A 13,109-nucleotide genomic window follows, 5' to 3' on the forward strand; every position below is an offset into this window, starting at 1 on the left:
AGAGTTACTGCGACATTTACTTTCCTCAAAAACCGCTTTTTTATCTCGTATGCTGCCTCGATAGAGCATCCCTTTGGTAGGGTGGCGACACTGATCTTTCGATCGGGAGGCGCCCCTATTGAAAAATCTCGTATATATGTGTTAAATGTGTCTCATATATACGCAATTATTGGATATGTGTCCACATATATGGTCGTATGAATACGTGCTCGTATGGCATACGCGTTCTCTCCACGTATGGCGAAACACATATATATGGGTGATACGTGCCTCATATATACGCTATTGGATATGTGTCACTCCCGTCCCTCGTATATACGCGGGCCACGTAACCTTCGTACAGATACGAGGGCCTCGATTTGGGGATACAATGGCCTTGCAACACGTACTCAGGTGTACAGTTAATAGCTCTGAATATGTAGGCTACCTGAATGAACTTGCAACCCTTCAGTGCAGCAAATGCTGCATCCCAGCACTAAATACCAGGCTGCAGTCAATGAAATAAATTTTCTTGCTGCCTTTATTTTATCATTTTTATCTGACTACAGTCATTGACTTCAGGGGCAGGTGCAGATGATGATTACTTGATGTCCCTCAGCATGTCCGCCAGGTAGCAATTCAACTGCTCTGTGCATTTTCTCATCCTCAGCAGCTTGTGCAGCTTTGATGTATGCATCAAATGCATCTGAAAGAGTATTAATCATGACAAAATTGAAGACATGCAGGTGCTGTAAAATAAAGGTATTTAAGTCATGCACACTTAAATAAACAAATACCTTTGTCAGTCAGGAAATGTACCTAAATAAAAGAGGCTTACTGCCCACAGCTGCTAGTTTTTCTGAGCTTATCCGAGGCTTCTGCATGGCACCAGCCTTAAGGAATTGCCGGCATACTGAGCCGGTGATGCTCCTTCCCTGAACGCTCTTTCCCCTAAGGCTCTTCGGGGAAGGAGCATCACCAGGAAGGAGCGTCACTTTTGTGGGGAACCCCACAAAAGTTTTGTGGCGTCCTTGCAAAACAGGAAGTCTCGACCTTGGGAAAGAAGCCAGCGCCACCGCTCTGCACTGACAATTTCCGTTCCCGAGGTGGACCTGCAATAAAACAGCTGCAAATATGCTTTGTATAAAGCCCTATAACAGATTGTGGAGAGTTATTATTTGCCACATTAAAACTGCTAAAATCCTATTCCTCAGGACTCCTATAAGTAACATTACGAAAATGGCAGTTTTCCTTGCAAACGCTACTAATGATAAAACATGACACATCACTCTCTCCATCGCAGTGAGCAGCGCGATGGGCCACCAGGTCACATTTATGTGCAATCATATAAGCTGCCTTTGACAACATAGATGAGCCTTTTTATCTCTACTTCAGGCTTCACTGCACCCTGGCAACAGTAATGCTACCAAATATTCGGAAGCACAGAACTAACATAAGAAAGATTATGAATATTTAAAACACAGCAATTAAATCTTAGCACAAGAGGCTGTGCTAATTAGAACATGAAAGGTGAAAGGTTGTGGTCATGGTCTAGTGATCTAAGAGTTCATTAAGCAAAGGTGCCCTGAGCTGTCACAGGTTCAAATTGTGCCTGGGGCTCCTGTGCAGGCAATTTTTTTCCGCTCCATGCCATTTGGATGGAAAATTTCACGTGTCTGAGAGGTGTGCACTGATCCTCAGCCCTATACGTTTCCACAGTTTCTAGATTGTTTGCCTGCAGTTACCAAGAACGAGAGCTAAAAGCATTTCAAGCTTACAAACTAGTTCTAAATATGAGAAGCCATCGTACCTGGCTATTGACCTCAGCAAGAACACCTGGATTCCATGGTGCAGCAGGACCCATGCTAGTGGAAGCCTGGAAAGTGTGCAAAGTGTTCGCATTTGCAACAAGAGTAATGTACAGTGTCGGTGAAGTCTTAAGGCCAAAGGCTTTTCGCTTCAGCCGCATAACAGAGCCATTACAGCAATATTAAAGACCAAGTGACCTTGAAATGCTAGCAGGTTTCTTCTTGCGATACAAAAGCTTCCTGCTTGACTACAGTTCTGAATGATTCGCTACATGAATTATTCTAGGAACATTGATTTCACTGCAGCTGAATGCTGTAGCCTTAAAACTTTTGACCTATACTGTACATGGTACGTTAAAGGGACAGTGAGGAGAACTCAATCAAATTTCTTTTGTAAGCAAAATCTGATAGTTCAGCATTTCATGGCTTTGTTGCCGCTTGTCCGAGAGAGAAAGATGCATTTATTTCAAAGAAATTTGCATTCGAAGTTGAAAAAGTTTTTCCCGCCACTCCGATTCAAACTCGGGAACTCTTATGACATCACGGCGCACTCTTATGGCGTTACAGGACGCAGTGACGTGAAACATGACGTAAACGCAGACTCCGTGATTTCTCGCGGCTAACGGTGCGGTCTAGCAGCAGCCAAAATGAAAGCTACCGCCGCCATACGTTGAAGGCATCTATCGGGGGTCGCTACCATTGCATCGTTTACGTTTGCACCAGCGTCTTGCCAGCGTTGCGATGGATCCCGAGCCCGATGACAAAGTTCTCGCAAAAACTCCGGCCTGCATTTCAGCGACCTCTGCCCCACAGAGCGTGCGATGCCTTTGAGGGAGCACGGATAGGTGCCGGCGGGTCGTTCCCCCTTCCGCCATGAACAGCCGTTGCAAATTAAATATCATAACCCCAGTGCGGGGAGTCGCGAGGGGCCAGGACAAGGTCAGTGCGTCGCGCCCATCGGAGGCTGGCAGGGGCTTTGGGGTCAACAGATTGTGATTCCTTGAACGGCGCGGTTGCACGGTGCAGAAGACGGCGTCCAGGTCTCCCACGGTTGCAAGGGCAAGGTTATTTATTTTTTTGCCACAAAAACGGATGGGTACTCAAGGGCGCTCGCATTTAAAGTAGGCGGCTTGAAAGTAAAGCTGACGCTTCAACGGCTTCTGCGCGTTTCTGGAGGTACAGGGTCCACTGGATCGGGTTCTCTCGCCCACTTGCATGTACCTTCAGGTGTGTACTGTGAATGGATTAAATTAGCCGAGAGCTCGAAAAGAACAGCACCGCCCAGCGAAGCTATTGAATTATGTCACAACGCGCACCTCGCTGCGGAACCGTATCAGTCTGGTCTGGCTGGCACAGCTGGCGCACTCGGCGCGAAATAGAGACATGCTCCAAGTCTCCGCCAGTGTGGTCAGAGTGCGCCTAAGCTGCCGAACGCGTCACCGGTCAAGCGCAGTTGGAGTATAGAGGGTCTCGCTTTGGCCGACGTGACGTTGGTGTGCAGTGCGCGCGCATGCGTTACGCCAGGCTATAAACGCGCATTAAAGGGACACTGAGGAGAAATTGAGGTTGCCTTGTATCGATAGAATACAAGCTCCTAAACACAAAAACGCCGCTCTTAATTACTGAAAACGAAGCTCTTGTAAGGCAGAAAATAGCAAGAGCCAAAATACAGGTATCGCCAGCACAGGCCAATCTCGCAAGTTCAAGCGTGGCGACGTCATAGGACAAGAGACGGAAGAATTGGAGGAATTTTCCTTTCTACATGGAAGCCACGAATCTCTGAGGCTGACAAAGGAAGGCTGCGCGGTTTAATATTGAAGTAAGTTTTGTTGTAAAACCTATAGTGCACTTTTATTGCACAAGGAAGACAGACAAAAGACAACCTGAATGTTGGAAGCAAAGAAAACCGATGCTTGGCGGCGCCACAGGCGGCCAGAAAGTTTCGATTTTTTATGGCGCTTCGCGTCTAAGAGCTTTGGTTGCCCCGTGGTATTGTTTTTGACGCGCCTCGATTTACGAGCGCCGAACAGCATAGCAACTCCAAGTGCCGCTTCAAGTGCTAGTTAACCTTTGAAGGAGCCTGTTAAGGCTGGTCAGATGATCGCCACGGTCGATGAAAAACTAAGGTGGCACGACAATCGGTGATCGTACAAGGCAATTCGCCGTATAAAGAGCACTTGTGTCGTCGTACGCTCGCCCGGCGAAACATTCCCAGCTGTGCCAGTCAACTTCAAACTACTTAACGGAAATCATTTATTAAGGACGGGAGACAAGGTACAAGGCAGTTAAAAAAAAAAGTGATGGCCTAGCTGTGTTAGGCCAGGGTATACGTAGCGAAAGCGCGGAGACTTCTGCATCGGAAGAGTACATTCACTAGATGCGCCTTAATTCATGGTTAAATCTTGAGCCGTCGTGGCGGAGTGGTAGAGTCTCCGCCTCAAACTACAAAGGCCCTTGTTAGATTCCGAGCCTCGGCACAGGTTCTTTTTTTTTCAGTGAGTGGGCGGGGGGTTTCAGTGGCTACCATAGGTGCCGCCACTGAATACGTTGGTTAGCGATTAAGCGCAGGCTCTGTTAAGGTGTGTTTATACTCCGGAGTAATGCGCGCGCGCGCTGCATGGCGACGTCACGTCGGCCAAACCGAGACCCTCTATGCTCCAACTGTGCTTGACCGCCGACGCGTTCAGCAGTTTCGGCGCACTCTGACCGCACTGGCGGAGACTTTAAGCATGTCTCTATTTTGCGAAGGGTGCGCCAGCCACCGCCGGCCCGGCCAGACCGATTCAGCTCTGCGGCGAGGTACGTGTTGTGACGTCATTCAATAGCTTCGGCAGTTGGACGCAGGTGTTCTTTTCGAGCTCTCGGCTAATTTAATCCATTCACAGTACACATCTGAAGGTACATGCAAGTGGGCGAGAGAGCCCGATCCAGTAGACCCCGTACCGCCGGAAACGCGCGGAAGCCGTTGAAGCGTGGGCTTTACTTTCAAGCCGCCAACTTTAAACGCAAGCGCCCTTGAGTACCCATCCGTTTTTTTGGCAAAAAATAAAATAAATAACCTGGCCCTTGCAACCGTGGGAGACCATGATGCCGCCTGCTGCACTGTGCAACCGCGCCGTTCAAGGAATCGCAATCCGTTTGCCCCTAAGCCCCGGCCAGCCTCCAATGGGCGCGACTCACCGACCTTGTCCTGGCCCCTTGTGACTCCCCGCACTGGGGTTATGATATTTGATTTGCAACGGCTGCTCATGGCGGGAGGGGGAAACAACCCGCCGGTACCTAACCTAACCGTGCTCCCTCAAAAGCATCGCACGCACTGTGGGGCTGAGGTCGCTGAAATGCAGGCCGGAGTTTTTGCGAGAACTTCGTCGTCAGGTTCGGGAACAGGATCGATCATAACGCAGACAAGACGCCGGTGCAAATGCAAACGAAGTGACAGTAGCGACCCCCGATAGATGCCTTCAACGTGCGGCGGCAGTAGCTTTCATTTCGGCTGCTAGACCACACTGCTAGCCGCGAGAAATCAAGTCTGCGCTTACGTCACGTTTCACGTCAATGCGTCCTGTAACGTCATAAGAGTGCGCCGTGATGTCATAAAGTTCCCGAGTTTGAATCGGAGTGGCGAGAAAAACTTTTTCAACTTTGAATCCAAATTTCTTTGAAATAAATGCATCTTTCACTCCCGGACAGGCAGCAACAAAGCCTTGAAATGCCGAACTATCAGATTTTGCTAACAAAAATAATTTGATAAAGTTCTCCTAACTGCCCCTTTAACAGAGCCTGCGCTTATCCGCTAACCAACGTATTCGGTGGCGGCATCTATGCGCGCCACTGAAACCGCCCACCCACTCACTGAATAAAAAAACAAAAACCTGTGCCGAGGCTCGGAATCGAACCAGGGCCATTGTAGTTTGAGGCGGACTCTACCACTCCGCCACGACGGCTCAAGATATAACCATGAATAAAGGCGCATCTAGTGAGTGCACTCTTCGATGCAGAAGTCTCCGCGCTTTCGCTACGTATATCCTGGCCTAACACAGCTAGGCCATCAATTTTTTTTAACTGCCTTGTACCTTGTCTCCCGTCCCTAATAAATGATTTCCGTTAAGTAGTTTGAAGCTGACTGGCACAGCCGGGAATGTTTCGCCGGGCAAGCGTACTACGACACAAGTGCTCTTTATACTGCTAACTGCCTTGTACGATCACCGACCATCGTGCCATCATGGTTTTTCATCGACTGCGGCAATCATCTGACCAGCCTTAACAGGCTCCTTCAAAGGTTAACTAGCACTTGAAGCGGCACGGAGTTCATCTGCTGTTCGGCACTTGTAAATCGAGACGCGTTAAAAACAAAACCATGAGGCACACAAAGCTCATAGACGCGGAGCGCCATAACAAGTCGAAACTCTTCTGGCCGCCTGTGGAGCCGCCAAGCATCGGCTTTTTTTGCTTCCAACATTCAGGTTGTCTTTTGTCTGTCTTCCTTGTGTGATAAAAGTGCACTATCGGTTTTAAAACAAAACTTACTTCAATATTGAACCGCGCAACCTTCCTTAGTCAGCCTCAGAGATTCGCAGCTTCATGTAGGAAGGAAAATTTCTCCAACGTGGCGTCTATTGTCCAATGACGTCATCACGCTTGTACTTGCGAGATTGCCCTGTGGCGGCGATACCTGTATTTTGGTTCTTGCTATTTTCTACTTTACAAGAGCTTTGTTTTTCAGTAAGTGTTGCGTTTTTGTGATCAGGAGCTTATATTCTATCGATACAAGCCAACTTCAATTTCTCCTCAGTGTTCCTTTAATTGGCATCTCCAGGGGATTTTAAAGCACTTTGAGTTTACTATCACATTACACTTCTTGAACCTTGTCTCAGTTGCAAGATATAATTCTGCAAAATAATGAAATGTCAACAACTAGAACACAAACAAAAACTGCATTTCGACCACAAAGCCATCGCTAAGCAAAACTGCTCTGAGCTACCACAGGTTAAAATTGTGCCTAGGGCTGCTCTGCAGGCAATTTTTTTTCTGCTTCATATCATTCGGACAGAAAATTTCCCATTTCCGAGAGGTGTGCAGTGATGCTCATCCCCATGTTTCCAGTTTCTAGATTGTTTGCCTGCATTTATCAAGGATGAGAGCTAAAAGCATTTCAAGCTTACAAAATCATTCTTGTAAGATCGACAATTGGGCTTTGATGCCCCAGCGCCCCGTGCTGAAGAAGGAGCAAAACACAGGCGGAAGACGAGGCTGACAAAGTTCAGTTTGGCGCACAGGAACGCTTGGCTACCGAGGTGCGCTGTACTAGCAAAGATTGTGGCCGTCGACACTTCTTGTTAGCACTGTGCACCCAGCCCCTCCACAGGCGTAAAGACGCAAATCAAACAAGTGTGGCCACAACCTTTGTTAGCACGGTGCACCCCGGTAGCCAAGCGTTCCTGAGCACCAAACTGAACTTTGTCAGCCTCATCTTCCATCTGTGTTTTGCTCCTTTATCAGCACTGGCCGAGGGGGCATCAAAGCCCACTTGTCTTACATTCTAAATATGCGACACCTTCATACCTGGCTGCTGACCTCAGCAAGATATCCGGGTTCTGTGGTGCAGCAGGATCCATGCTAGTGGAAGACTGCAAAGTATGAAAAGTGTTCGCATTTGCTACAAAAGACTAATGTACAAGGTAAATTAAAGGGCAACTTCAGAGGATTTTCAAACATATTCTGTTTACTATCACATTACACTTCTTGAGCCTGGTCAGAGTCCCGAGAAATTTTTCCAAATAAGGAGCAAAGAAATAATGAAATACCATTAACTAGAACACAAAAAGCTTGATTTCAATCAACAGATCAAAATATGATGTTAAAGGGTTTTACTGGTAACACTGGTGACTCACATTCTGTAATGCACCAACTAGCTTTAAAGGAGTATAAACACCCATATTTTGGGTGTGTGTTTTTGCTTTCTAATGAGGCATCAGGCATTATTATACATGGATTACCTTGTGGTATTTTCCTATTCTCAAGTCTAGCAAGAGAACAGCAGTTCACAATTGGTAGCGAGGTAAGGGAAAAGGTAAAGGAATACGTCTATTTAAGGCAGGTATCAATAGTGACAACTGATCCGGATCATGAGGGAATAACTAGAAGGATAAGATTGCGATGGAGCACATATGGCAGCGTCTCTCAGGTCATGAATGGGAGTTTACCAATATGCCTCAAGAGAAATGTGTACAACAGCTGTATCTTACCAGTACCCACCTATGGGGCAGAAACGTGGAGGCTAACAAAAAGGGTTCAGCTTAAGCTGAGGACAACGCAGTGAGCCACGGAAAGAAAAATGATAGGCGTAACGTTAAAGCAGTATAACACCTACCGTTTGGGTGCGTGCTTTCTTATTTGTAATGATGCATAAGGCATTATTATACATGGAGTAGCAGCTAGTAATCTCTTACGACCGCTTAATAATTTATAATAGCATTTATTTTTCGTCCAGTTTCGGCTTCAACACTTGAACAAGGACAGTGACGTCAATGTGTGCTTACACGTCACGAGACATGAAAAAACAGCAATATAATCGCTGCTTGCACATTTGTTGTCATTCCAGCAATTGAGGAAGGCTGATTTCAACACTGCAGTAAATTAGAACAATGAAGCAGCGATTCTATGGACATTTTTCCATGGCTCACGTGAAGGAAAAGCCCTCTTTGACGTCAGAGCCATTGTTCGGCTGTTCCAAAACTGAAACAGCATGACAGGAAAAAACAATTATAAATTATTTAGCGGTCGTAGGCAAACATCACATGGTGATTCATGCATAGTAGCGTCTTCTGCATCATTGAAGAAAAGAAAACATGCCACCAAAATTAGGTGTCTATACTCCTTTAAGAGACCGGAAGCAGGAAGAGTGGTTGAGGGAACACACGCGGGTTAATGACATCCTAGCCAAAATCAAGAGGAAGAAATTGGCTTGAGCGGGGAATGTAATACGAAGGTAAGATAGCTGTTGGTCCTTAAGGGATTCCAAGAGAAAGAAAGCACAGCAGGGGGTGGCAGAAGGTTAGGTGGGCGTATGAAATTAAGAAGTTTGCAGGCATAAGGTGGGCGCAGCTGGCAAGACATGGTTAATTGGAGAGACATGGGAGAGGCCTTCACCCTGCATTGGGTGTAATCAGGCTGATGATGATGAAGATTCTCCCATGACTACTAAATAATTTATAATCGAATTTCTTTCTCGCGCCGTTTCAGTTTCAAGAGCTGAATGGGGACTATGACGTCAAAGTGAGCTTATAGGTCATGCGAGGCATGAAAAACTGCAATATAATCGGTGCTGCTACATTTGTCATTCCGACTATTCAGGAAGGCTGGCTTCAACACTGTAGTGAATTAAAACGATCAAGCAGCAATTATATCGCATTTTTTCCATGCTTCACGTTACAGATAACCTCTCTGATGTCACAGTCTTCACTCGGCTGTTGAAACCAAGACAGCATGGCAGAAAAATTCGATTCTAAATTATTTATAGGTCCCAGGCAAACACCACATGATGATTCATTCATAGTAGTGTCTTCTGAATCATTGTAGGCAAGAAAACATGCCACCAAAATTAGGTGTCTATACATATTTAAATCTTTAAACTATCATTGGGCTCTTTCAAATTGCCGTGCTCGGAGAGCCTGTTCGCTACCAGAAAATTCACTCCTGACAGGAAGGTGCATCATGCTCACATGAACTGGTCGCCGCCAGAACCAGCCTGCTGGCAATCATGGCGCCAAGGCTGTCCATGGATCACGGAAGGCGAGTGCCCTCTGCTGCTTTGCTTGCTGTTGCGTCTCATTGCTCGCATGCGTATGGTAGAAATCTGATCCTTGGGAGCAAAAGAAAGGACATTAGTTATTCAGGGCAGCCGCGGACTCTTGCACTCAGATGCATACATCGGCGGCAACAACGCAAGTATATGTCCTTCAGTGCGTTGTGTGCTGTCGTGAAGTCTGGATGTAAGCTTCGAGATATCCTCAAAAGCATATGTGACGGGCAGTCGCACTCTAAGGACTTGCATTTGACACCACATAGGAGGGCTAATTGGACAGCGTTAATTGGAAAGACATGGGAGAGGCTTTTGCCCTGTGGGTGTAGTGAGGCTGATGATGAGGAGGAGGGAAAAACTGCGCATGCACTGCTCAAACAACATGCTGTAGTTACAGATTATTGCATATTTGTTAACTACACACTAATTACTTGGGCGCCAATGATCGACCCTGCCTATACTGACTCTCCTGTGGTAGTTGCAATTTCTGTTTGTGAACTAATTCCTGTGGGCTGTAAGCAGAAAACAATCAGGATATGTTCCACTCAACTGTAGTCTGCCGCCCTCCAGCTGTTAATATTGCTGCCAACAAGTAATGCACGCATTATTTTGACAAGCGTGCATATCAGCTGGTTGAACATTTTTCTGAAGTGCGTGCACTGTACAAATTTAGCTGAACGTCGTGTCTGTATGCTATCGCTTTTACTGCAGAGCTAGCACTCGAATGAAAGGCATTACAACCTGGCCTTGCATGTCGGCCCCGCACTCTGTGCAGGCATGATGATCCACACTGGGAAATTTTTCTTTTTGATGAGTCAAATGCAAGGTGAAGTATGCATACGGTATTTCTCAGGTATTTTAAGCACTTGTGGCAGAAGATCCGAGCACCAAGCCTTATGGCAACGACCAAATCGGCACACGCAAGGTTATGCTTCATCTTCAGCTGTAAAATGAAAATGACCTCCGTAGAGAATAAAAATTTTGAACAACAAATTTGGCAGAGCACACATGCACGCCAGCCGGCAGCCACTACTTAAAGGGCCCCGACCACCCTCTGGCTGAAAATGTCCTCTACCAAGGTTGTTGTGATGCACCGTCCCCGGAACACACAACCGCAAACAATCTTTAATAAAAGACATTATATTGGAGTTACATATATGGCAAACTAGCTACTTTTCCATGCTCCTCTCCTTCCATTCCCTCTCAGAGGTTTTTCTCCCTTCCGCTTGGTCCACTAGCTTTAGTCCTCCATCCCTGCTTGTTCTGTGTGGCTGCCCTTCCGTTTACAAGAGTAGGCAGCACCCCTTTTGTTTGAAAGTCAAATGGGGAGCTTTCGGTGGTGTCCGCGTTGGGCCTGTTATGAACAGAATGCACACCAGCCGAAGAGGATTAAGGTGCAGATCCCATCGACAGGGATGACCACGGAGGTGCAGCAACAGCAGCGGCAATTTCGACAGCGTCATCAGGTGGCCGACGACTGCACAAAAAGAAAGGATGACTAGCTGGGAAGGAGCCTGTTCTTCCCACGCTTGGCTCGATGCAAATGACCTTCCCCCTTTGACTGGTTCCCTGCAAGAAGCGACCGACGATGGACAGATGACGAGAAGAGGGGAACGGTGCCTTCCAGTAATTAATCGTGTCTTGACAAGAGCCGCTCCGACCGGGGAGAGCCCACCGCAGTTGTAGCCCACAGCGTAGCACCGGTGTTTTCGATAGACACGTGAATAATAATTATCACCCCTCGTGAATAATAATTATCAAAGGCCCTATCCGTGTCTCACGTGGCCCGATTCGCTTTGGTAAGCCGCATAACCGAAGAATAGCAGGGCTTATAAATTTCCAGCAATACATATATTTAACCAGTATCATGGCACTGAGAAAACAGGCCACCGAGTTGCAAGCCGAAGCTAAGACAACGTGCTGCAATCAGAGAAGTGCGCTGTCCCGCAAAGCCGTATCGGTGGGCTCGATACAAAGCTCTCTGTTGCTGAAGGCAGCCTGGCTGCTCCCTCAAACAATAAATATTTTAGACAACAATGCGAGGAGGCAATACGAAAAATGAAACTTTGACCTGACATGAAGCACACAATATATGAGAACAAAAAACAGAACGATGCTTCCATTGCACATGCGGTTCTCTAGTGTCCTACGCAATCTTTTACAATGGTAGCATTTAAGCAATATCTCTATATTACAATTCAAAGATCCGCTACAAAGCTCTGTTGCTGATGGGAGCCTGGCTGCTTCCCGCAACCATAAATATTTTAGACACACACAGACAGAGACGCCTGTCTGACTCTGAAGTATGCTGCTATGTAATGTACATATTGCGACTGGTAAGCGTGCGAGTGGCAGTAGCAGAGGCATCCGCAGTAAAACTTCGCTCAGTACATACATGTATCTGTGCAACTGTTGTTGATGGCTCAGGCTTTTCAAGGTCCATTGCAGTGATTTTTCTTTTCGACATTCTCTGGATAAGCTCCGCTTTTGTTACTGGAACACAAGAAATGAGAGATAAAATAATGAAAGCGACAGCAAACACAGGGCAAGCTACGGAAACGGATCAGTTAGTGTGTCGCGTTCATTGCTTTCCAAAAATCATATGATGCTAAAAATTAGCAGATCTGAACACAGCCGATTTCTCCCTGCCTCATGCAATTACTTGAATTCATGAAAAAAAATCACGATATATTATTTCGCTCAGAGTGACGCTTACGTCGAGACCTGCTACAACGCGACCACGCAGTTTTTCCCTTCTTTGGGAAGCATGCGCTGGGCTGCTGCGTGCTCGGATCGCAATCACAGAGGAAGTGGTATCGTAAGCGTTCTGCAAGTGCTCGCAACAGTAAAAAAGCATGTGCATCGACTTTATGTAAAACGCCACCAAGCTTTGCTAAAAGCGTTAGGCTTGACTACACGCATCACACGTTTGGCACTTCTGAAATCTGACCACGTAGCGAAGTAACTGCAAAACTCACCTCTAAGCTCCATTACTTGGGCGGAATAGAATGCCTTCTCATCTTTTCCGCCGAGCCAGTAGACGTCCTTTTTTTCGCCAGGTCGCTAACGCCAGTCGGTGAGGCATCATGGATAGGTGTAGCGCAAAGGAAACAAGGACGACATAGAGACGTGTACGATAGCTTTTGCGCCGTTGGTCGAAGTATTTCACGTACGCATAGCTCGCCGCAGCTGACGAACCCATAGTGGAAGTGTCACATGTGGCTGCAAAACACACAATCTAATAACTGTAACAACCACACACACCGACACGAGTAACGACGCAAACGTTGGACGCAAACGACCGCAGACTTGGATTGGCTTGGCGACGCGCACCGCACAGGGCGCTGCATACGATGATGATGATGACCTCTTCTTTACAAATCAGAATAATAAATACGTTTTATTCGTTCAATTTCGTCTGTTTGTTTCCTGCGGCAGAACTTGCGTCTCCGACCGTGATCTCTATACCGCTCCATATCGCAGCCTCCTCGAGCAGCGCATCCGGCCATCCAGTTGACTGC

At 46.9% G+C, this 13,109-nt stretch overlaps 1 protein-coding gene across 2 annotated transcripts; it reads right to left on the reverse strand.

Annotated features, from left to right (window-relative positions):
- Positions 1-404: 404 nt before the first annotated feature.
- LOC144115917 (uncharacterized) lies at positions 405-12,880 on the reverse strand. 2 transcript variants are annotated; one of them, XR_013311612.1, is made up of 6 exons: positions 12,567-12,880; positions 11,984-12,081; positions 9,509-9,648; positions 7,350-7,414; positions 1,790-1,855; positions 405-685 (listed from the first exon to the last, which is right to left on the reverse strand). XR_013311612.1 is itself a non-coding variant. In XM_077650546.1 (5 exons), exons 1-4 carry the CDS (start codon positions 12,577-12,579, stop codon positions 7,363-7,365), a joined length of 303 nt encoding a protein of 100 aa, XP_077506672.1. In that variant the 5' UTR covers positions 12,580-12,880; the 3' UTR covers positions 405-1,855; positions 7,350-7,362. The 2 variants fall into 2 exon arrangements, 1 of the variants encoding a protein (XP_077506672.1); XM_077650546.1 differs by having other exon boundaries at positions 405-1,855.
- Positions 12,881-13,109: the final 229 nt, after the last annotated feature.

The sequence above is a fragment of the Amblyomma americanum genome, chromosome 1, assembly GCF_052857255.1.
Source record: "Amblyomma americanum isolate KBUSLIRL-KWMA chromosome 1, ASM5285725v1, whole genome shotgun sequence".
Lineage (NCBI taxonomy): Eukaryota > Metazoa > Arthropoda > Arachnida > Ixodida > Ixodidae > Amblyomma > Amblyomma americanum.